This window comes from Lissotriton vulgaris, chromosome 4_1, assembly GCF_964263255.1.
Source record: "Lissotriton vulgaris chromosome 4_1, aLisVul1.2, whole genome shotgun sequence".
Classification (NCBI taxonomy): Eukaryota; Metazoa; Chordata; class Amphibia; order Caudata; family Salamandridae; genus Lissotriton; species Lissotriton vulgaris.
In genome coordinates this window covers 1874365088-1874391772 of record NC_141691.1, presented here as the reverse complement: position 1 = coordinate 1874391772, position 26685 = coordinate 1874365088, and the positions used below count along the sequence as shown (strand labels likewise).

At 45.4% G+C, this 26685-nt stretch overlaps 1 protein-coding gene across 1 annotated transcript in view; it reads right to left on the bottom strand.

The window, feature by feature from the left end:
- Positions 1-11568: 11568 nt before the first annotated feature.
- The window catches only part of SQLE (squalene epoxidase), a 129940-nt gene continuing 114823 nt past the window's right edge, over positions 11569-26685 (bottom strand). Inside the window, exon 11 of the mRNA XM_086966204.1 lies at positions 11569-12676. Coding sequence (XP_086822330.1) covers positions 12484-12676 — 193 coding nt within the window. The 3' untranslated portion in view covers positions 11569-12483. The remainder of the gene's footprint in view (positions 12677-26685) is intronic.

Genomic DNA, 26685 nt, shown 5'->3' with positions numbered 1-26685 from the left:
GCCTGCTGTGTCTGCACTGAGGGTGCTGGCGGTGCTGTGCGGCGGTGTGCATTCTACAACCCACTTTTGACATTTTTTGCATCGCGTTTCCTGTTGAGTGCATTACCGGGTTGACCGTGGACTTGTTCTCGAGGATCAACCCCCTTGCCTCCCTATTCACGCCATCAGTGCATGCTGTGTGTGTATCACCATGGGCAAACCTGACAATAAGCAACCTAAGCTCTCCTTTGACTCTACGGCTTCTAGAAGGGGCGCACGCCTGGTACAGGAGGCTGGGACCTCACGATCTCCACCTCCGCCTATCGCTGGCGCTGTCTCGCAGCCGGCCACCCCTGATTTCCAGCAGATGATGCAGGAGATGCGGCAGGGCTTCGCCACCATAGTGGACAAAGTGGACAAACTATCCTCCCGCATGGACGCGGTAGTACATAAACTTGATGTCCATGAAGAGCGCCTGACTACGGCGGAACAGCGAATCTCGGATCACGACGACACTGCGGCCACTCATACCACTCAATTGGCGAGGATGGACAATATCCTACGAGTGATAGCCGCCAAGAATGAGGAGTTGGAGGCGAGAAGTTGGCGCAACAACATTCGCGTAGTGGGTGTGCCGGAGACGACAAATGTTGGGAAGATGGAAACGTATGTGGAAAGACTCTTGGTTGGAGCAGTTGGGGCGGAGGCCTTTTCTACCCAGTTCATTGTGGAGCGGGCACACCGTTCGCTCGGACCGGGACCGGCCTCCGGTGCGGCTCCGCGCCCTATCATTGCTCGCCTCCTGAACTATCGGGATCGTGATGCGGCTCTTCATGCAGCTCGCACTTCCCGCTCACTTTCCGAGGGGGTCAACTTCACCATCTACCCGGACTTCACTCCGATGGTGCAGGAGCAACGACGTAAATTTTTGGCGGTTAAGAAGAAGCTTAGGGACCTCTAGGTGGACTACGCCTTGCTCTACCCTGCAAAATTAAGGATCATTCATCAGGCGAAGCAGACTTTTTTCACAAATCCGCAGCAGGCGGAAGACTTTGTGAAGCGGCTGAAGAGGGAACGGGCTGCTGCTGGCCGCCAGGATGGACTGGGACAGAATGATCACCAATCGGCGGGAGAGGAGGAGGACGCTTGACCAGGTTTTTGATAGCATGATGACTGTGTTGAACACTTCATATTGATACTGCTACACCTGCCGCTAGCGGCTGTTTTTCCACAGACATGTGCTTTTGTGGGCGGATGGGTGGACCTCCGGACCGCTCCGAGAGGCCGTATGTTGTGACTATTGGGGTGGCGATGGTTGGGTTTTTTTATTCTTTGCTCCGGGCGCCCACCCCAGCACTGTGCCTGCCTCGTATCTTTGCCTAATCGGCTGGAAGGGCGGCATAGTGTGAGAGGGTAGTGAAGTGCACCTCTGGTGGGCACCCCCAACGGGAATACCCCTTCAATGTTTACACTTTACTTTGTTGTGCGACTGATTTTCTGGACGGATGGATGGATGTCTGTGGTGTGGGGAGGGGGGGTGGTAGGGGGTCCTGACAGGTTGGGGTTGGTCAGGTGGGTGGTGGGGGGAGGGGACGCTTTGGTAATTTTTCATTCACTTGCTGGATGTGCTGCAGGCGGATTGTTCTCGTGTGGTACTGCGTGCCTGTTGCACGGTTGTGCTCTGTTTGGCTCTGGGAGGGGGGGATTGGTTCTGGGTTTGGAAGACAGCATGGATGGCTGTGATTTTCGTGTTACTAGGTGGAGTGAGTGCGCGGCGGCTACGGCCTACTGTTTTGGCTCGTGTGGTGTGCCTGTTGCGGGGTTTCGGGGTTCCCTGGGACGTATTCCTTGTGAGTAATGTCGGTCGAAGTGTTGGATAGGATATCGATTCTTTCTTGGAATGTGCGTGGGCTCAATGATGCCAGGAAATGTCGTAATGTGCTGCAATATCTGGACGGACATGCCATACAGGTGGCGCTTCTGCAGGAAACACATCTGCGCCGGTTACCAGCACATGCGTTTGGAGGGAGGTGGGCCACTGTGAGGAAATTTTCATCGTACTCCTCTTATGCAAGGGGGGTTGCAATATTGATTAAGAAATCACTTACCTTCCAGGAGTTGGGATCACACTTAGACTCTGACGGGAGATATGTACTGTTGTGGGGGAGGATTGGGCAGATCACTGTGCTTTTTGTGAATTGTTATGCACCGAATGTTGATACTCCTGCTTTTTTTCTTGCACTGTGGGGTCATGTACTTGCTGTGGACGCTTCCCATATTGTGTGGGGGGGGGATTTTAATCTGGCAATGGGGGCTCTTGAGGACAGATCGGAGGGGAGTCATCAGTACAACGTTCAGGCCAGGGATGTCATGCGGGGCATTGTGGAAGAGGCGGGGCTGGTAGACAGCTGGCGATATGTACACCCCACTGTTAAGGAGGGCACGCATTTCACGACGCAGGCCCGCACCTGGGCGAGGTTGGATTATATCTTCCTTTCCAGAGGACTAGTGGCTGGATTGCGTGGGGTGACACACCTCCCCAGGACATACTCTGACCACTGTCCAGTTAGGGTTGTGGTATCGGTGCCTGGATTGCACCGACCGCGACCGCCTTGGAGGCTCTTCCCATCGGCCCTTCTGGACCCCATCTTTAAGGCAGAGCTGGGCGAGGAAATAGAGGCTTTCTTCCCGTGGACAGTGTGGAGGTGATATGGGAGGCATTCAAAGTTACGATCCGGGGGTCACAATCTCCAAGAGTTGTGGGGTACTCAGGACTATTGTTCGTACACTTGCTGGCTTAGAAGCTGACCTACGACGCCTAGAGCGTAGACTGCTTGATGGCTCTGACCCTGATCTCATGCACCAGTTTAGAGGTAAACTTTCAGAGTACGAGGAAGAAGCGGCCAGGGAAGCGAAGCATAGGGGAAAATACTGGGTGGCTAGACGGTATTGTGAAGGTGAAAGACCGGGGAAGGTGCTTGCTGCTCTTACGAGACACCAGAGGCATGGTTCGGATGTCTTGGAACTGGTCTTGGCTGATGGTACGCGCTGTACGGACACGACGACTATTCGGGACACGTTTCTGCAACACTACACACACTTATACACTTCCCAGCACTCAGGAGATGTGAGATATGGGGGGTTTCTGGATGAGTTGTCGCTTTGCTGGCTCTCTGATGATCATAGGGCTTTTCTGGGTAGGCCCCTGGAGGTCGATGAGGTCAGGAGTGCCATCATGTCTCTTAATAATGGCAAGGCTGCAGGCCTTGATGGTCTCCCCGCCGAATTTTATAAATGTTACGTGGATATTATGGCTCCGGTGTTGCGGGAGGTATTCGAGGAATCCCTTGAGGTAGGGCGCCTACCAGGGTCTATGAGGGAAGTTGCTATCACCTCTTTGCTCAAACCTGGAAAAGATCCCCTTGACGTGGGTTCCTATAGGCCTCTTTCATTGCTCAACTGCGATGTTAAAATTCTGGCCAAGGTGTTGGCGATGCGTCTCTCTGAGCTTATGCCCATTATAGTGCTGCCTGACCAGTCAGGATTTGTGCCTGGACGGGCGACGTCCCATAATTATTATTATTATTATATTCTTATATAGCGCCAGAATCGACCCCCGAAGGGGTATCTCCGCGCTTGCCTTGGGAACCCGTCCTGGTTTTTCCCTGTGAGATAGCCCCTACAGGGCATCCCCAAGGTGAAAGCCAGGCATCCCGCCGCAGGGGGCCGTTGTGGAGATTAAGCAAGCTTAATGCCCAGAGTTGCAGAGTGTGAACCCATGATTAGGTCAGGCACCGAAGCGAGAATTATCGAGTCCATGGACATTTGAGCTCAACACCCTGCCGCGTCGGGAATTGAACCCTGGTCCCGGGTCTGACCTCTGCTTCAGGGTCTGCCTGCTCTAACCAGTGAGCCACACTTCTCCACAATCTTCGTACATTATTCTCCTTGATTCCAACCATAGCCCCGGAGCTTCCGGTGGCTGCTATTTTTCTAGACGCGACAAAAGCGTTTGACTCGGTGGAATGGGGTTATTTAATAGACGTTCTGTGCAGGATGGGCTTTCCCAGAATATTTATATCATGGGTTAAATTACTTTACACTGACCCTATGGCCAGAGTGGTTGTGAATGGTGTGTTGTCCTCCCCTTTCCCGATCACGAGGGGGACCAGGCAGGGGTGTCCACTCTCTCCCCTCTTGTTTGCCATTGCTATAGAGCCTCTTGCATGTAAGATTCAGCAGTTGCATCAACAGAGCGCGTTCAATTGTCTTCAGCGGCAGATTGGCATATCCCTGTATGCTGATGATGTTACCCTTTATGTGAAGGATCCGCAGTTGCATCTTAACGCGATGCTACGTGAGTTTGTTGTCTTTGGCGGTATATCTGGAGTTCAAATCAATTGGCAGAAATCCCAATTCTTTCCACTCACTGCAGCGGTTCATCGTTTCCCACTTGAATACCCCCTGGAGTGGTGTGACTCGGAGCTGCGGTATCTGGGTATTGTTGTGTCATTGCTCAAGGAGGAGACGCTACAGCTTAATTACGGTGTGGCTATAACTAAGTTAGCAGATAGCATAACGAGGTGGATGTCTTTACCATTGTCTATGGCGGGTAGAGCAGCTCTCATTAAAATGGTAGTGTTACCCCGCTTCTTATATTTGTTTCAAAACATTCCGTATTATCCTGGGTCTTATTTTTTCACTCGTCTCCGCTCGGAGTTGCTTCGGCTGTTCTGGGGGGACAAACAGCCATGAGTGGCGTGGGCTACGCTGACGCTGCCTTATGTCGATGGGGGCTTCGACGTCCCTGATTTTGAACTGTATTATGTCAGCGCTCAAGCGCACTACGCCTACCACTGGATGCGCCCCACGCCGTTTATGCCTCAGGTGGCCGCTGAACAGTGGGTTGCTCATCCTCTCCCATTGGAGGGCATGGTCCTGGGTAATGTTGGAGACATTGACACACACCAAACGACCGTTACCTGCACTGTTGATGCATGGAAGCGTATCGCAAAGGCGCTGGATGTCGCTTTTCTCTACTCGCCTGCGTTGCCTCTGATATATCCCCCTGCTCTGTCTCTTCTGCAGGAAACTGGATTCCAGCGCCTGTGCAGTCGTCTTGCGATACTTACCTGGGGTGACCTGTTTCGTGAGGGCACCTTCCGTACCCTGGAGCAGTTCTTTGGGGGTGGGGTGTACTCCCCGCTTGAAATGTTTAATTATGTCCGGCTGCGACAAGGCCTGAGGTCGCTGTTACCCGAGTTCCCCGGGGAGCCGGGTGTGACCCTACCGCTTCATGTGCTGTTACTTTTTGATGGACGTCACTTGGTGTCTAGATTGTATGGTGCCATCAGGAAACAACGTGCTGCCTCGCCTGGGCGGGCGCGAGCCCAGTGGGATGCTGAGCTTGGAATTTCCATCTCTGATGACCAGTGGAAGTATTGTTGTGGTGTGACCGCCAACATCTCCTCTAGCTGCCGCCTAAAGATCATACACTACAAATTCATACAGAGTTTTTACTACACCCCGGCTAGGAAGCTCAGGTTCCGGCTAGCGGAAGATGATAGGTGTGCTCGTTGTCATATGCCAGGTGCCGATTTTCTTCATTTGGCGTGGGAGTGTGGGGTAGTTTCGGAGTACTGGGTGCAAGTCCATGATGCTCTCCAGGTTATGACCGACAATGGAGTGCCACTCGATCCTATGGTCCTGTTGTTGGGTTATACCAAGGAGGTGCCAGCGTTATATCGTAGGTTTGTGGATGTGGCTCTGCTGCTGGCAAAGAGGCGTGTGGCCTGTTGCTGGGGAAGGGGCAGAATACCGCAGTTCGAGGACTGGTTGAAAGATGTCGTTTATTGTCAGGACCAATATAATGTTTACGCAGAAATGATGCCTGTGCGCTGTAGGCCCAGAGACTTTTGGAGCCCACTGCAGGTGTACCTCCTCACCAGGGCTGTGCAGGATTCTGATTCGGACAGTGCAGATCGGGTTGGGGTGGGTTAATGGGGCTTCATTTGTTGGAATTACACGTTTCTTTGCCACTTGTCAAGTTTACACGATGTGAGGGTCTATCTATTTGCACTACTGCTTCTTTCAATGTATGGGGTATGCTATGACCATCGGCGGGGGAGCGGGGATTTACGGCCCTCTCCCTTGTGGTGCTGCTTATGATGCCTTACCTCAGGGACTGCTGCACTGTGTGTACGTACCCGCGGCCCTGCCGCTGCTCTCCTCCTTGGGAAGGTATATGCTTGTTATTCGCATTATTGATGTGTTTATATGCTCTGTACTGATGTGTAACGTCGCATGCCACTGCTGTTGCCATGACTTCATTTTTGCCCGCTGTGCTCCCCCTTCTGGATATGACACCTGGACACTTCATGTATGCCGCTGCACTACACTACACCTGACTCTTTGTATGCTTTGTATGTACGTCATTGATGATCTCTTGCTTGTCTTCCACTACTTATTGCGAATAAAGGTTTAAAAAAAAAAAGTTTATTATTAGAGATGATGTTGGAGGAGTCTGCTTTATACATGACTGTAGCAGGAGCATTAATTAGCGTTAGGAGAAATACATAATATGTAGCGTTGTGAAAATCAATTAAAATATGTTATTAAAAAAATGTATAGTTGAAGGAGATGGCCGATGCCGATTGTGCTTGAGTGGGGGTTTAAGCGGGCATTTGACGGTTCTGGCAGAAGTGAACAATAGGTACATAATGTCAGTCTAGTGGAGTGTTGCGGTCTGGCTGGGAGTCACTAGGCACTTGTGAAGTCTTGGAAATGTGCTCTGCCAGCCCCTAACTAAGACGCATGGGCACGGGGGGCCATGGGGGTTGAGTGGCCATCAGAAGTAGGGGTAGGTGGGCTGGGACTGTCTGGAGCAACAGTGAGCAGTACGTAATAGGATCTCAGCTCTACTGTGCCTTATAGCATTTTCTGGGAGTAGGCCAAGCCTTTAATCAGCTAATGTTGTACTTTCAGGAAGAAAGGGCATTGGGCTGTGATCAGGTTGAGGAGTGATGTATAGCAGATCACATGTCTTGAGAGCCAAGGGTTTCTGAGGTGCTCTGGCATTCAGTCATACCTCTGGTTGGTGGATCGTGTATTTGCTGATGATGGGAAGAAGGGGTGTGTAGCTGGGATTGATTCAAGCAGTGGTGCATGGTCTTCTCTAGCATTCTGGTAGTCATAACGTATTGTGTTTTTATAAAACCTCACAATCTTAAATGAACACTGAAATCTGTATTCCACCTGTGGCAACACTATTTTACTGTACCCTGGCTCAACTTCATACCACCTGCCTTGCGGTATGTCTTTACTGCTCAATCGGAGTTATTCTGCGTGCAATGGGAGCTTCTGAGGTAAAGTTTCCATCAAGGACTAAGGGCCTTATTACAAGTACAGCTGTCCTTAAGACTGCCGTACTCGTGACGGCAGTCCAACCACCGTCACACTGTGGGTCTGCCCTGAGACCGCCGTCTCTGCCGAGATCAGGGAACCCGAGGGGCCAGCAGTCTACAACTGGCCTGAATATCCATGCGTTGCCACTGCCAGCACTGCAGAGTATATTACGAGTTGCTTTTTCATTGCCCTCTTCATGGAGGACATTCACTTGCAGAGCTTCCAGGTGAAGTGAGGTCTTCAATGTGCAAATCCTGGGTCCATCAGATGGTATTTAACCCTAATGTACTTAGAGACCCCCTAAAATTATTTTCTAACACCATGGTGCCTTTTCCAGATCACACAGGTGTATCATCTGAGATAATATGGGTGAAGTTAGGAATTTAAGGAAAGTGAGCCTTTGTTAAAAATGATGACCGAAGATACTATGGCCTACAAGAGAAAAAAGATCAACTACAGTGGACTTTTAAGCCCATATATTCTGCAGACTACACCACAGCTGTGAAAATGAGGTGAGTGTGACCCACAGTTTTGTCATAGGACCATCTATCAGAATAAGTTCACACCGCAAGCATGTCCATATGGGAGAAATTACAGGGTTTCATATTACCAAACTCAATGGCCACCAAAGCAATAAAGACTGTCAGACCTGCTGGGATTAGAACTTTCGATCTGCATATCTGTGGGCATTCATTGATCCTTACCAGTCTATGCATATGGATATGGGCAAATTACGTACTAGTAATCTTTATTACACCTGGGGCCATCTTCCACCTCCCTATTAAAAAATGTGTAAAAAGAAGGAAAGAGAGGTTCACCTCATAAAGTAAGGAAGGGGACGAGAAAGGAGCTCGGAGGTAACTGTATACTTGACTGGTTGTCTTTGGAATATAGTTCTGATGAACAATATATTAAACACTGCGAGTGGATCACCCGCTAAGGTCGACATACTAAGAATGATTCTTCGCGATCTGCATAGCACTGTGCAATCTCCAAGCAGTCTTTGACCTGCTGCACATGGCCATGATCAGACCTGCACCATTTTTCAGAAGGATCGGGCAATTGTAGGGTTTATACCGTATTGTGAGCCTACCCGAAGCCTTTGTATTATAACAAGCACAGGGTTTTTTGGTAATGGATTGCTGAGACACAGTGATACGTGTTTCCTGGAAGTCTATCCACCGACCACAATATGTTGAACTACACCACTAAGTGAAAGTAAAAACCATAAAGCATCCATTTATGTTATTAGGAAACACATTCAAGCAAGGGAAATCAGCCACAAATAAGAATACAAAGCAGAAAATACTAAATATTTAGTGGTACTGTGACGAAATAGGAGTGGCCAGAAACGAACTCCTCATTCTAATGCAGTCAGTTTGGGCTAGAATATAAAAGAAGTTATGGAGACTTTAGGAGAGTGTACACAAGGAAAAAGATATTGCTTATATTTTGTGTAATTAACAAATTATAAAATGGACCTTAACTATCAACATTTTAGGGTGATTATGGTCACGTTTCTTGTGCTTATATTTGCAAATAGATTTTCAAGAAAAATACTTTTCTGAAGGAAATTAGTTAAAAGGGAGCAAATGGTATGTATGTAAATATCCACTTTATTGTGTAAAACTGCAAAAATGGTGCCAAGTGGAAATTACTGTCCCGCTTCATAAACATTTTCGAAAAGTAATATTAACAAGTAAAAATATCAAATGGACATAGAAAACACCCTGAATGCATGAACCAGCAATTTCAGTTTGATGACATTTTAATTACCAATGTTGTCATGTTGCCATTTATCCGAGTGCTGTATTGACATTGACTGGCTGTATACATCAAAATATTTTGGGACACCACGTACGACGTAGAGAAAAATAACATCCTTACTGAGATGTGGACGGCTGGGGGAGATTTGAAATGTCCCAATATACAGCACACTGAGCCTAAAGCTGCTGCTGTTGAGTTTTTAATCTCCATTCGACATTGCACAAGACATAGTCTAAAGAACTATAAAATGTAAGCTCGTGAGCACCAATAGCAGCAAAGTGGTTTGAGCATTTTGAAGTTCTTTTTTATTTACATTTCATAAATATGCCTTGGTGACGCCTTAGGTTTTTCACCTGAAGTCTTTGTGGGGAGTCTTCCCTTTAGCAGCACGTTTGAAAGCACGGAAGATTTCAAGTTGCAAATATAATGTTGCCCGTTCACGAGACAAAATCAGCAATGCACATTTTTTTTTACCTCTTTCATTTTTTGTGCAACATAGAACACATAAAAAGGCATAAACGTCCCTCAAAAGCAGCACACCGGTACAAAGGGCCATGCAGGCAAATGTCCCTTAGTTCAAGATAATTCTTTTTATTTTTTGAAGCTGAATTTTACGCAGCTTAACGGATTCTCATTTAGCATAGTTGCTTTGGACATTGAGGGGCACATTTATGAAAAAGTGGCGCACTGCAGCGCAGCAAGTCACCTTGCTGAGCTGCGTTACGGGAAAGGGCAGGAATGCGCCATAATTAAGGGATACAATTTCAAAAAACAATTTGATGGACAGAATGTAGATCAATGTCTTACATTCACCCCAGTACAAGGATCTGGGCCTAAATCCATCGTTTTTTGCACTCCACACCACCCTGGGTCAGATAATGGCTTTATGCAAATCAGCTCTGACCCTGTGCCCCATGGGAACAGTCCAGTCCGAACTACAACAGCCATATCTTTCCCAGACCGGAATCAAGCATCCGAGGACCGGACCGGTTTCGAGGTAACACCTCTCATCAGCCCGGCTAGCTTGACTCCAGTGGTGTGGAGGCTCTGGGACCCACGTCCGAGCTACCCCAGTACACTCAGGGAGAAAATTTCAAAAAACAATTTGATGGACAGAATGTAGATCAATGTCTTACATTCACCCCAGTACAAGGATCTGGGCCTAAATCCATCGTTTTTTGCACTCCACACCACCCTGGGTCAGATAATGGCTTTATGCAAATCAGCTCTGACCCTGTGCCCCATGGGAACAGTCCAGTCCGAACTACAACAGCCATATCTTTCCCAGACCGGAATCAAGCACCCGAGGACCGGACCGGTTTCGAGGTAACACCTCTCATCAGCCCGGCTAGCTTGACTCCAGTGGTGTGGAGGCTCTGGGACCCACGTCTGAGCTACCCCAGTACACTCAGGGAGAAATTTTCAAAAAACAATTTGATGGACAGAATGTAGATCAATGTCTTACATTCACCCCAGTACAAGGATCTGGGCCTAAATCCATCGTTTTTTGCGTGGGTCCCAGGCACTCCACACCACTTGGAGTCAAGCTAGCCGGGCTGATGAGAGGTGTTACCTCAAAACTGGTCCGGTCCTCGGATGCTTGATTCCGTTCTGGGAAGGACATGGCTTTTGTAGTTCGGACTGGACTGTTTCCATGGGGCAACAGGGTCAGAGCTGATTTGCATATCGCCATTGTCTAACCCAGGGTGGTGTGGAGTGCAAAAAAACGATGGATTTGGGCCCAGATCTTTTGACTGGGGGAGTGTGTGACATTGATCCACATTCAGTCCATCACTTGTTGTTTTTGTAATTAAGGGATACGGCGCTTTCCTGACTTTCCCCCCTGCACTGGCACACGATGGGATACCTGTGAAAGGGTGCCTCCGTTGCATGCAGTATTGTTTATTGTGCAGGAAGGGGCAACCTCCTGCACAAAAACAATTCGAGGAGGCTTTTTCCTCTGTGTATGTATGCTGCACAATGCAGCACACATAAAAAGAGGAAAAACGAGGAGAAATGCTATTTCTCCTCGTTATGCCAAACATTGGGAGGTGTATCTTTTTGGCACATTCCCAGGTTTAACTGTTCTTGTAAATCTGGGAATGTGTCAAAATCCATGGATGTTGTGTGGGAACACCCACGCAAAACCCATGGAAACGCCTCTTGCTTAGAGTAACGCAATGCAGCGATTTGTGCTTTGTTACATTACTCGAGATTTATGAAGTTGCGCAGGGTCACGTAAGATGGCCTTGCATGGCTTCATAAATCTCACTTTTCATTTGGCAAAGAAGCTCACAAATATGGCCCTGAGGTTATAAGAGCATCTTACAAAAATGCTCTCTGCTGCAGATTGTGATAAGCGCTGGCATAACTGTGCTCTTGTTTTAAAGGTCTTTCCCCCTAAGACAACTACAAGGCTGGTGAAATGATCTGTTTTATTATTACAAAAAATTCACAGCTTAAATATTTTGGAAATATATGAAGGCATAACAGAATATGTACATTGTTTAAATACCAAAAATATAGTAGGCAAAACAAGTAGGTCATAAATGCCAAGAGCCCAGAAAGAGGAATGTTGTCAGTTTGTAAAATAAGTTTAGTACCACTGCTTCAATATATGTAATCCATGTAAACAGTACATTTTGCTCCCCAGTGAGTAACAGAGTGATGGATCACTTTTACAAATATCTACATATTTACAAAAATGTTGAAAATACATTTAATCAGGCAACTCATACACCTTCATTTTTGTATATTTTCTCTAAGGTAAAAATTTGGAGGCATATTTATGACCCAGTTTGCGTTGCTTTTGCATCACGCAACATGGTACATGTGCAATGCAAACCTTAAGTTAGATTTCGAAAGCCATGCAACGCCAATTTGCGTGGGCCTGAGTGGCTCCATAAATCGGGTGTAAAGCAATGCAGCGCAAATCACTGCGTTGCCTTACTCTGCCTTGGGAAAGGCGCTCCTTGGGGATTGCGTGGATGCTCCCACGCAACTTCCATGCAAAGAAGATAAACCTTCCCAGGCGCAACGAGAATAAATATATTTATTTCTCCTCGTTACTTCTTCTTTCTATGTGTGCAGCACACATAGAAAGAGAAATTTTCCTCAGGGGATTGTTTTTGTGCAGAAAGGTGCTCCTTCCATTCACCATATGCCTTAAATATGGTGCGTCCTTGCCCTTTCACTGTCATGCAGTACAGTGCAGCAATGTGACTTACTGCGCTGCTCTCCAAGACAATTTAAATATGCCCCGTAGTAAATTGTACTGACACAATGTAAAGGCATGGGAAGTCCTGTCTCTCGCCTTTCATTTTCCCATTAAATTTAATATATCAAGTACTTCATTTCCGAGTAGATGAGAGGAAATAAAACGGAGCAGGCCTTGTAGAGAACGGCCCCACTTTTGTAAAAGGCTCGTGGTTTTGTCAGCCATGGTTCTGACTTAAAGCAGAAGTACACGGCATAAAGTGCAACAGCGAAGAAATGTCCAACCAGCACCAGTGGCTTCGGAGACAACCTACAAGGAAACAAAAATAAAACAATTCTCAACAAAAATGTGTTTCATTCAATGCTGTTCCATTATAAATGCATGCACTGTCCCATAAGCATGGAGCCCCCAGCCCCCCTGCACGAGGAGCTAGATACCTCTCACCTCTGATAAATGGGACTCCACCGATAAATGCCCCAATTTTTTTACTCAAATCTTTTATTGAAATTTCGCTAAAGATAGGACAGGTAACAACAGACACAGAGTGGCAGTGTCAACATGAACAGTCCCTCCACCCTCTTCTCCATTCACCCCCCAAAATGCCAGTTTGCCATCTTCTCAGTTACACATGCCTGTATATATTTTCCGCACCTGGGTGGCTCTGTCCGATAACCACTTCCTCACAGAGTGGTATGGACAGGGTCCATTGTAGTACACAAATCTTCACTTTACATGAATAGTTGCATGGCCCTAAGCTTAGGCGGAGTGAAGTGTTGATGCTCCAGTATTGAAGCTCCAGTATGGATAATTACACTATCAGCAGAGGCCATAATGTCCCTTGAATATTCATTGCAGTGACGGGTACATCTCCCCTTGTGTCCCTGCCAATTTCCCTGATGGGTAACTCTCACCAGCCAGTGTGGCCATTGCCCAGTGGTCCCCTGAGTCAGGAATGTATTAGAAATCATGCGGGCCCACTAAGGAAAGCATTGTGAAAATTGTGAGGAAAAGGTGGGGAGGGCCCTGTGGCAGTCTGCATACGTCACACCCTTTATTACATAAAATGTCCAACCCATAAGACCAGAGACAACCTATGGGTGGTGAGTTCAATTTATCTAATGGAATCATAATGCTAAACTGGAAATTCAATCAAACACAAGCTTTATTCGATTGTTTCCATATAACAAGCTTTAAAAGTTCATCTTGTTACGCAAACGAATTGCATATAATATACGTAAAAAATATACTGCAGGGCTGTGCTGATGAAAACCAAATGATTTGAAAACTTGCAGTAAATATGTATGCTCAAGTGACACATAATATTTACGAAATTACATAAATTGCGCCAGAGTTTGAATGGAAACTTCATCACAGGGAGCAATTAAGATGGACGCTGAATTGCAATCAGGTCATGGATCCTTTCACGGATAGGAAGTCCACGCTAGGTACATTCCCAACAAAATGCAAAAAAGCTTCATGACTACAATTCATTCGAGGGGTTTGGTTGATGCATGGAGAATATCTCATCCGGACACGTTAGAATACACTTTCTATTCTCCTACTCACAAATCTTCTTCTAAAATAGATTTTTTTTTTGAGTTCTCATCTCCTTCCTAACCTAATCCATGCTGATATTGGGTCTATTTTTATTTCTGATCATGCTCCAGTTTTGATTAGTCTGGACCTCCGTTCTGAACCCTCCAAGTCACGCAGATGGCGCTTCAATAATTATTTACTCAAGGATCATAGGTTTCTGGAGCGTTTTAAAGAATTCTTGCCAGAGTGCTTCGTTAGGAACGCTACTCAGGATATTCCTTTTCCCACTGTATGGGATGCCTTCAAGGCAACAGCCAGAGGATTCATCATTGAATATGTTGAGTCTAAAAAGAAACCGTGTAGGAAGGATTCCGCTTCCCTGTTAGCCTTTATTAAACATCTCAAACACGCTTACTTTACGTCTCACAATGAGGATGCTTTAAAAAAGTTAAGCCAGGGTAAGTTGTCTTTGACGGAGGAGGCTTCTGGTACCCTACTCAATATTAACCCTCAATTCTATGAGGTAGCAATAGAGCTGGCAAACTACTGGCCATTTATTTAAAGGTAAAATCCCAATGTTTTAAGGCAGTTACAATTACTGATAATGGTGGTGTTGACCATTTCAAGGATGATGAAATATTAAACTGTTTCACTGATTTTTATAAGACGCTATACACTCCAGAAACCTCTCCTTCTGATGAGGCTTGAGACTTTTTTTTTAAGCTCTCCCTCAACGTCCCTCTTCGCTTCTTGATTGCTCCATATTAGAAAGGGATATTTCTCTTCCTGAACTTAAGTCCGCCCTAGCCCAATTACCAAAGGATAAATCCCCTGGCCCGGATGGCTTCATTTCTCACAAATTTTACTTCCTCATCTTTTATCTTTATTCCAACATTTTATGTCTCACAAAGAAGCTTGTGGTTCCTTTCTCAAAGCTATGATTTGTCTAATTCCTAAGAAGGGCAAGGATCCTCCTTCTTGTGATAATTATCGCCCTATTTCTTTAATCAATTTAGACTGTAAGATTTTTGCTAAGGTCCATGCTCTTCGTATTAATAATGTCATCCCCGATTTGATTGGTTATGAGCAAACAGGGGTTGTCAAGGGTAGAACAATTGCAGACAGTTCTAGAACTTTTTTGAATATTATACATCTTGCTTCCAAAAGCTCCACCCCGGTCGCTGCTATCACTCTAGATGCGGAGAAAGCTTTTGACCGCATTCATTGGCTCTTTATGATGCATGCCCTTTAGTGGCATGGATTCGGTCCTGTTATTTTATCCCTTATTAGTTTGTTGTATTCCTGCCCTACCACTTTGGTCTTTGTTAATGGTTTCCAATCTCCTTATTTTCATCTCCAACGAGGCACTTGTCAAGGTTGTCCTTTGTCTCCTTTGCTTTTCATTCTGTCTCTTGAACCTTTTCTTCACTCCCTTAGAAAATCTTGCCTTTCGGGGTTTTACTCATAAATCTATCGAAGTATGCCGATGATATTTTGCTATATATATCCAATCCCTCTACCTCTTTATCCACTTTTATCGACCTTTGTCTTCTTATGCTGACCTGTATGGATATAATTTTTCGAAGTCTGAAATTCTTCCGTTAAATAAACACTGCCTTAGAAGTATGTTTGAAGGTTTGGACTTTACTAATTGCATTACTTGTCTAGGCATAAAATATTCTTCTTCAATTGCTAAGACAGTTAAACTTAACTTGGATGATGTTTTAACAAATATTTCTGACATGGTGGGGAAATGGTCCTCTTTATTTCTGTCCTGGTGGGGCAGGTTGGATACCTCCAAGATGATGCTTCCAGTAATTAATTTCTACCTCTCCATGTTACCGGTACAACTTCCTTCAAAGTTTTTTAAGAATCTTAACAGTATCCTGAGTAAATTTCTTTGGAATAATCGGAAAGGTCACATCTCTCTTTCTGCTTTGTCTGCACCTAAAGATAGGGGTGGGGTTAATTTTCCTAATTTTCGACAATATAATTTCTCCTTCCTAATTCTGCAACTTTTGCCTTATCTTTCCTCTTCAGGTGACCCTCCCTTATCAGTATGGTATAAATTGGAGGAATCCGTTATTCATCCATTCCCCTTTTCCTCGTCAGCCATCTTTCTTCATCCTCCTCACTCGTTCAAATCTTCTACTATCCCATATCTTCTATCTACTCTCTCTCCGATTCTTATTAAATCGCGTTCACCACTTCAGCTATTTCTGGATTCCTATATCTGGCATAATAAGTCTATTAAAATTTCTAACCGTACTATCTTCTGGAAAGATTAGCAAAGGGATTTCACAGGTTAAATACTTAATAAATTATACGCAGCTTTTATCTTTTCAGGAAATCCAATCTAAATATAATATATCCGTTACGTCTCTTTCTTAGTTTGACTCTTGGAGACTGATTTTAACTCAACGGCTTTCTCTTTTCTCTGATATCTCCTCCTCTTCACTTGACCCTTCTATACAATTGTTACCTACCTCCCTCCTTTAGTCCTTGCCTCTCATTTACAAATACATCTTTTTTTTCTCTACCCACTTGTCCCAAGAGCAAGATTGAACTTTTATGGGAAACGGATTTGCAACAAATTTTTTCTATACACACTTCATTTGGGCTTGGATACACCATACTTCATGCAATGCCAGCACCAGTCAAACGCTCTATTATTTTTATCAGAAATTATCTTTAACCCCATTAGCTGTTTCTAAATTGAGCTCTGATCCATCTCCTAATTGTTGGTCCTGTAAGAATACTCATGGCACATATATTCATTCCTTTTTTCTTTGCCCCATCATTTCTACTTTTTTGACAGAAGTGTGCAAGTCAATTTCCTCTATTTGTTCCACTAATTTTCTTTTTCATATGCAGTCCATATTTTTGGGTAGTAATTCTATACGCAGGTTTGGTGCTCGTAAACTTGGCTCATTTATATATTTATCCATTGCTGTTGCCTTTCAGGTTATAACTTCTAATTGGAAGGACGCCTCCAAAGTCTCCTTTTCCGCCTTGTGGAATCTTTTATGCCACCATCAAGGCTTGATAGAGCTTATGTAACCACCTCCCAGCAGCTTATTCGTAAAGAGGCCTTCTGGTCTCCTCTGCATTGCATGCCAAGAATAGTAACATTGTTTTATAGCTGCTGTGAGTGCTGTGTTTATTCCTTTTTATAATGTTCATAATGTATGATTGTATATTGCTAAGTGCAATTCTGTTCTATTTGTTATTGGAAGGTTTTACTAGATTATATGATATGATTGCTGATACCTTTTATCTCCTTTCCTCCTTTCCTTTTTGTTCTTCTCTTTTTTCTCTCTTCTCTCCTCTTTTCTTCCCTTTTTTCTTTCCTCCTTCATTCTTTCACCCCTTCTCTGTTCTTTAAAACTCAAAAGCAAATGTGCTAATTTTATTATGGTACTCTTTGATCTTTTTTTATTCTCAATATTGGTTTTTAATCCCGAAAATGTATGATGTCTTGGGTTTTTCACCATTTGTTTTTCATTCTTATTCCTTGTTATCCAATGGAACATGTTTTTTCTATTTCTTTTAATAAAGCTTTCTAAACTGAAAAAAAAGATGGACGCTGAATCATATTGACCAAGAGGAAAATACAAGTAGCTTGTGATGGTACTTAACGGAAATTTGACAAGCAATGATCTTTCCCCACTGTTTTTCACACGATTTAAATACGGTTCGACTCCGTCACAAGTTTCAATCATAGCATAGTCCCCGACAATAGCTTTCTTGTATTGTTCATCTTCTAGATTTGCCCTACAGAAAGACACATAGTTTTTTGACTCTATAGGCACCTCCTATAAAAGTCAAATGTGGGGAAGTAAACAATTCAGGACTACCCAAAGCTTCCGTAATATTGTTGATATAACTTAACCAGGAGTTGCCCGTGCAGGTAAGAGCAGTGAAGCGGGGTGAGGGGAGGGAGGGTACTCAACAGACGACGAGGCAGAATTATATAAATAATGGTTACGAGTGAGTGTGGTGTGTTGTTTTGGTCCCGAGGCGGAAGCCGGGACTGTGCTTAAAAACTTTGTCGCTTGAATTGAAAAGCCCACTATTGTATTTAAACGCACACTAAGAAACCGATTCTTGGAGAAATTGCACTTTTTAAAAATCACTTATTTCAATTGCTACTTACAATTCAGGTCGCCGCTGAGTGAGAGCGGATCCTGCCCCCCCCCTCGAGAAATCGACTGAGCCTCCGGCTCACCTGCCGCATTAGCTTTTCCGGGCCCGCCATCTTGGGTGAGGAACACGATCAAACTGACCTGTGCTAGGCCCCTCCCACCCTCACGCCCTCGCCACTACAAAATGATTCCCCTTCCCAGGAGGCGCAGCGGATGGGCGCAGAGGTGGCGCTGGCGGGACGCCGAAGGCGCGCCAAAGGCAAGCCCGCCTGCGCCCGTCCGCGACAGGCCAGGAACAGGGGCCACGACCGCTGGCCAAAATAAATCCATCCATTATTCCTCCAGCACGTTACATCAACTACGAGGCCACACCAACGACCACTGCCTCGCATCCTGGAATCCCACCACAAAACTCTTCAGCTGCCCACACTGTAAGTATCAAAGCTAACCAACAACACCCCCCCTTCATACCATATGTTCCTGCTGAACTGCAGATCCCTCCCTAAACATGCCGCAGTAATATCTCTGCTGATCTCTGACAAAGAACCCGATGTCATTTTTCTCACGGAGACATGGCTACAAACAGATTCTGACCCCGATGTCATTCAAGCACTCCCTGAATAATACTAAATACTTCGGGTTGATTGTTCTTCTGGAAAAGGCGGCGGCATAGCTATCATTTACAAGAAGTGCTACACCTGCCGCTCCTCTCCAACTAACCTATCCAGCTGCGAACACCTCACTTTCTCGCTGGACTTCTCCCCCACATGCACATTCTCAGGGACTCTTATTTATCGACCACTCAACTAACTTTATAAACCAACTCGCACCGGAGGTAGCCAGTGGAGTCTGCTCCGCACCTAATTACACCTTATTACGTGACCTAAATGTGCACCTGGATGACCCCCCTGGACTCGGCAGCCGCCGAACTACGTAATAATCTAGAGGCACTAGAACTCTCCCAGCTAGTGCTGCAACCCACCCACGAAAAAGTTCACCTACTGGACCCAATCTTTAGGAACTGTACCAATCTCACAGTTAGTCCATCCATCCCCCTCCCATGGACGGACCACTTTCTGATCCCATTTACCTGGGCACCCTCAGGGTCACGCCCCCCCCCCCCCCCCCCCCCCCCCCCCTGCTTCCAGCAGAGACCGCAAATGGTCACAACTTAATACCAACCTGTGGACAACCACACTGGAAGCCTCTGTCCCAGAAAACAACCCCAACCCGATTGTCAGCAATGACAACTTCAATAACTGGATCACCACCTCCTTAGACCTTACTATCCCATTCAAGGACATCAAACCCAAACAGAGACCAAAAAATGCACCCTGGTACTCACAGGACCTGCGCGCTCTTAAGAAAGAATGCAAAAGAATGGCGGCTTGACTATTCAGAAACCGGCAAAAATGAATATCGGGCTGCCACAAAAATCTATAAAAACGACATAAAAAAAGCTCAAGCAATCTTCTACGAAAATAAAATAAATGAAGCAGCATCTAAACCCAAGGAGATATATCATATCGCGAAAAGCCTGCTCAAATTTCCCAATAAGCTACCAGACACTCTGACTGCTCAAACTCGCTGCAATGAACAGGCCGACTACTTCTACAACAAAATAGCTACGATCTACTCCTCCTTCCCCCTACCCCCTCACCCCAAACAGAATAGCAGGACACCAGACCGCCCCCACATACCACCCTAGAAACCTTCCCACCTCTGGAGTCTACCAGCCTGGAAACCATAATACTACAGGTAAAGTCTGGATCTCCCAGTGACCCAGCCCCAGCCCATTTCCTCAGAACAATTACCCCTACCATCCTTCCCACCATCCGGAACCGGATTAACAACTCTCTATCTTCAGGGCTTGTCCCCCGGAAGTGGAAACAGGCTACAGTTAAGGCCCTCCTGAAAAAACCTAATTTAGAGCAGATGAACCCGGGGAATTACCGCCCGATTTCCCGGTTACCGTGGATAACCAAAATCGGAGAAAAGCACGTTAATCAATCCCTCACAGAATTCCTGGAAGCAAATAACTTACTGGACTCTTCACAGACTGGGTTCCGTCCCATGCACGGAACAGAAACCGCTTTACTAGCTGTAACAGAAGGAGCTAGAACGATTGTGGATCAGGGCGGCACTGCGGCCATTATCTTATTGGACCTCAGTGCCGCCTTCCACACTGTGAATCATGACATCTTGCGTCACAGAATGTCAGAGCTAGGGATAACTTCCACAGCAGTGGCCTGGCTACAATCATTTCTATCAGAGCGCTCATTCCGAGTCTGTGAGGGCAATACCACCTCGCCCAGTAAACCACTCAGTTGTGGGGTCCCCCAGGGTTCGTCCCTAAGCCCTACACTGTTTAACATTTACATGCACCCCCTCGCAGAAATAATTTGCCCTTTCGGCGTTCAAGTCGTGTCCTACGCGGATGACACGCAATTGGTGGTTACCCTGACTCATCCCTCCTCTTATCCTAGTGATCTCAGAGGTTGCATGGAAGCAGTATGTACCTGGTTGAGCCAGTCCTACCTGAAACTGAACGGCGACAAGACAGAGCTAATGGAACGCAAAGTTCGCCGAGCAACTGATGGAGATCATAACGACCAACTCTAATTCGGAGGTCAATAACATATTCCTGGGCGACTTTAACCTCCACTGGGATGACGGCAATGACAAACTGGTCAACTCGCTCAAAGACTTCCTCAGTGAGCTAAAACTTATACAATCTTGCAACCAACCCACGCACTCACATGGAGCGACCTTAGACTGGATTATTTCAAGAAAGGATGAGGCATCAATCCTCGCTATAGACCCATGTGATTGGTCGGAGCATCATACCATAACATTCACGTTACCTACAATGAAAAAGGGCAGGACCGTGCAACCACGCAATCTCAAGAAACTGATTAGAGACACAAAAGAGGCGAATATCGATCTACTGGTCGAAAGGTGTGAGACAGACCTGAAACCACCCAACAATAAGCAGAATGTTAATGAGATGACTGACCACTACCTAACCTCAATTGGCAATATCGTTAATGACACCATGCCCCAAAAACTGAAAAAAGTCGCAGAGAAACCAAAAAACCCTTGGTTCAATGAATCACTGAATGAGGATAGGCGCAAACTGAGAATGGCCGAAAGGAAATGGAGACAGCATCCCTCCTCCCCTCAACTGAAAGCCCTCAGAAAGACAAGGAAAGAATATAACAAAAAGATTATCAACTCCAAAAAAGAATTTATCAGATCTGAATTGGACAGTGCCTTAAATAGACCTCGAAAGCTCTTCGAGATTTTAAAACTACAGTCGAATAAACTGGCCAAAACGGTTCATGAGAAGACAAAAACACCCATAAGCTGCGAGGAATTCTCTGCACACTTCACGGAAAAATCCAAAGTGCTAGAAGTTGAACTCACAAATGCAGCAACTAACATTATGACCCTTCCTCCACCTAAAAATGAGGCCATCGTCTCAGCAGAGGGTCCTCATACAAAAAATAAGGCGAAATGGGACACATTTGAATTATACGACCAGGGAAAAATCGCCAAAACGCTGGCGGAACATAAGCCAAACAACCACTACCAAGACCCTCTACCGGGAAAATGTGTAAGAGAAGTCAGCCACACTCTAGTTCCGATATGGACCGATATAATAAATGCCTCACTTACACAAGGGACCCTCCCGGACTGCCTAAAAACAGGGCAGATAATGCCCATCCTCAAAAAACCGACGGCTGACGCAACTGACCCGAACAACTACCGACCAGTGACCAACATCCCTCTACTGGCCAAACTCATTGAGAAATGCGTGCAGGGCCAACTAAGTCAACACATCGCTAAATTTTCGCTACTTGACGATTGCCAATCAGGATTCAGAACTGGTCACAGCACTGAAACTGCGATCCTGCATATTGTTGATGACGCCCTACAAGCCCTAGACCGAAATCAAACATGCTTATTGATCCTCCTAGACCTGTCATCAGCCTTTGACACGGTAAAGCATGAATTGCTAATGACCAGACTACAAGACAGGATGGGTCTGTCAGGGAACGTGCTGAAATGGTTCAATTCTTTCCTACAGAACAGGACTCAACGATACCTGGTTAACCAAGCAATCTCAGCCCCGAGCCCCAATGCAATCGGAGTTCCACAAGGATTAACGCTCTCCCCAGATCTATTCAACTTATATGTTGAACCTCTCACGGAGATCCTTCAAGAATCACAGGTATCCTATCATATGTATGCAGACGACACGCAACTATACATAAAAATAGCCTCCCTTGAGGACATCGACCTAATGAACAGAACACTAAAGAGAGCTTTGCGATGGTTAACAATAAACCATCTGAAACTGAATTCCCAGAAAACAGAATTCTTGCTAATTTCACCGACAAAGAGCCAATCTGAAGTTAAAGAATGGTCCAAACTGGTGACGGCGCTAAATTGTACCCCGACCCTAGTTAATTCAGTCAAATCACTTGGAATTATACTAGACGAAAACCTCGACATGAAAGATCATATTAACGCAATGGCCAAGAGCGCCCGCTTCCATTTGAATTACTTAAGGAAAGTGAAACCCTTTATCTCAGAGTCGGATCTAAAACTGGCTATCCAATCACTAGTCATCTCGAGGATCGAATACGGCTGCACCACATTAGCGGGTCTCCCGAAAACAGCCACAGCAACACTAAAAGCCTGCCTCAACGCAGCGGCTAGACTCATTACGGGAACGAGAAAATTCGATCACATTTCCCCGCACCTGAAAGCACTAAACTGGCTACCTTACGAGGCCAGAATCCAAATGAAGATGGCCTGCATTACACACAAAGCGGTCCACCATAACACGCCTAGATACCTGGCTAAGAAACTTAAGCTTTCAGGGGGTAACAGAATAACCAGAAGCGCTAAAGAACTACTACTACGACCAGCCTTTTTCCACAAGAAAAAGACCTACAACCGAGCATTCTCCGGAGCGGCCCCCAGAATATGGAACTCCCTCCCTCCAAACATCAGGATGATTCAAAATACCATGACATTCAAACGGGAACTGAAGAGCCACTTGATGAGTAAATACCCGACATAGAAAAATTAAGATGACTGAGACGTTCACCTACAAGAATGGAGGTCGCTCCTCGTCATGAAACATGACTGCTGTCGTGTTCAAGCTGAGGCTAGACACCGATAACTATATCTCACAATCAAACATTTAACTGCTACCTCATTGTATTTATCTACCCATTTCATCCTTGCGATGCACTTGAATGCCTTATAACCCTACCCCACCGAGCTAGATGGGATATTTCTGACCTGAGCTCAGCCTGCTCGTCATCTATTGCTAATTGGGCATTTAATAGGGGAATATATATCTAATCACGTCCCTACAATACACTGCCTTCTACCTCATATCTATTTGTTACTATTAATGTTAATATAATGTCTATATGTCATTTCTTTACATGTTAAGCACCTACTGGTAATTGCACAGATAATAGGAACACTCATAGCTAATCACAGCGTTGAGTATAGTACCTGCTACCTCAGATCAATTTGTTATTATCAATGCTATTTGAATGTTGATATGTGTATTTCTTTCCTTGTGAAGCGCTCTGATACCCACGGGTCTTGTCAGCGCTATATAAAACTCTATAAATAAATAAAATAAATAAAATAAAATAAATACTGGGTAACTCCCCACAAAAATCCATTGACTCTTTGTGGCCGCCAGCACTAGGCCCAGCACCCCCAGCCAGGAACACCATCAAGAGCCTGGGAATTTGGTTGGACAACGCATTAACCTTCGGCCACCAGGCAACCAAATTATCTGCCACCTGCATGGGCATTATTAGACTCATCCGAAAGATCCTACCGCTCCTCCCTTTCAAGGCCAGACAGATCATGGTCCAGGGCCTAATCCTCTCCCGGCTGGACTTCGGAAATGCCCTATATCTAGGAGCCCCCGAATCAACCCTGAAAAAACTCCAGGTGATTCAAAACTGCGCTGCCCGTACTCTCCTGCGCATTCCCCGCCGCCAATCGGTGAAATTTGAACTATAAGCCCTTCACTGGCTGCCGGTGAAGGACATTTAAAAGCATGTGCATTGGCCACCGTGCCTACTGGAGGAAAGGAGCAATCCTGAATCACACCTTGATCACCCCCTACCACCCCAACAGACAGCTGAGGTCGACCCATGCCTATCAAGTCATCAAACCCAGGTTCAAAAGAGAAAAGAGTGGAGGAAGAATGTTCTCAACAAACGCGGCAAGGCTCTGGAACTCCCTCCCAATCTTTATCCGCTCAGAACCTAACATTCTGCACTTCCGGGAAAACCTAAAAACCTTTCTCTGCAGCAGATAAATTCGACCCGCTCCACCCACCTGTATTCTGCTAAGCGCTAGGACGCCTGCGGGTAGCTATCGCCCTATACAAAAACCAATTCCAATCCAATTAATTTTCCCTCGTCATCGGATGTTAATTCCCCACACAACCTCGCCCAACGCTATTACCTGCACGGGCCGCTCCTGAACGTAACCATTCAATTTTAGGGCCCTGCACGCAGGCTTGACAGTCACAGATGACCATCTGGTGCAAATTAGCCTGCTCATATACCCATAAAGAAATCTAAAAAATGAGCAGACCAAGATGATGGATTCCTCAATGTAGGGAAGTCCCAACTCCTCATGTGTACATTCAGAAGTGCGGACTAGATGGAGAGTCCTAGTAGTTGCCTACAAAAGCGATTCTTCTCCTGTTGTATTTTTTCACGTTTTTGATATCCTCCTATTGCAGCCCCATAGATCAGGACTGGAACACACTTGTGTTTGTAAATTTCTATGATAGCAGCACAGGTTTGTTTGCCACCTTGACCTCTAGCTCAAAGACTGTCCACACAGACTGATTAAAATGGAGACACCTATGAGAAAGGCTAGAAAGCCAGGAGCTGCAAACATCAAAGATCACCTCCAAATAAGAGAAATCATTCACTCTTGCGATAGACTTTTCTTTCATAGTGATTATGATGTGGACTGCCCCAGACCATATGCTTTTTAAAAATTGGTCTTGAAGTCCAAGTTGGCCATAACAGAACTATCAACAAGGCATCTTAAACCATTGGTGATGGACAATTAAGACAGCATTTTCTTCATAAAGCAGTGCAGGAACAAACAAGGTTCCCACCTTTAGCTGTTACTTGCCACTATGAATCAGAAAGAGACTCAACCCAATAATGTACAAAACAAATAGTGGAGGCAAGGATACAGCCTTCATGAACTTCTCTGGCTAAGGCAAGGGGTTCAGTATGCTCCCCCTCCAAGCCATACCTCACAGAAGCAGTCACTCCACTGTGACGAGAACATAAAACATTTTACAAGAATTTCGGGTATGCCCATGCACAACAAAATATCCTATAGGTTTGAACAGTTGACCTGGTCGAAAGAGCTACTGAGATCCCCAAAAATATATATTTTTCCTTTATAAGTGCTAGTATAATTTTCAATGGTTAGGTTCTAACATTGTCCTTGGGTTCCCAACCCTGCTCTAAACCTAAACGTCACCATATTAATCACCTTGTTCTTTTCAATGCAGGCTTCGATTAACGGGATTGGCCTATAACACTTGGGGTCTTGTTTACTGATTTTATATAAATAGGGACGAATATAGCTGTCTGCCATGAAGTTGGAATACTGGTATTGAAGGCAGAGTTTAAAACATTAGCTATGATGGGTTCAATGTTCAATTAATATATGCCCATAGGGACCCCATCACGTCCCAGAGATTGTAGGGACCTCCCGCGTAGCGGCATCACCATCCACACCAAAATAATACATGTGGCTAATATGCTCCAACTAGCTATTGGCATTATTATTAGTACCATGGCCATTTGATGTATCACATCCGCTTTTGTTGGCATTCATAATTTTCCAGAAAACACCAAGCTCTTTATCTTTTCAGGCCTTAGACAAGTTCTGCCAGATTTCTTCCATAAGTTATGCTTTCGATTCCCAGATAGCTGACTTACAAGCGGCTCTTGCCCTAAAACTATTTTTCAGGCTCCCCACAGAGTGTGCTAACGTATTCATATGTTCGGAGAGAAAGACATAATCTATAACTGTACCATGCCCCAAGCCTACAAAAGTGGCCCTCTGGTTTGTCCCATCCTCCAATGCCTCTCATCCGCCATATTCAAGAATTCTAGCAGATCTCTTTATAGCCTTTTACCCCTACTATTTGCTCTTGGTGTAATGTATGCCCTATCCCAGATAAAAAAGGGATTCATATGGATAGCGTTAATTCCAATTTTGGCCTTGAAGGCACCTCCAAAGCAAGTTAACGTTAGTGTTTCCTGGATTGTTCGGAAGTAGTTGGTGTTCCAGTTATGGATACTTAAAGGTGATAAACACAGTCACCCCCAATTTGTTTGGCACTTGGGCCAATCCAGTTGATCCTTTAAATAAAGAGATTGTTACTATAGTCACTAAGGGAAAAGTCTGTATTCTTATATAACCAGTGGCTGACTTTGTTCTTTAACTGAGTTGTAGATGATTTCATGGTTGCTGGTAAAGGGGAACGTTAGACAGAACAACCACAAGCAGCAAGTCAGAGGGGAGATTGAAATGATGACTAGAATGTGA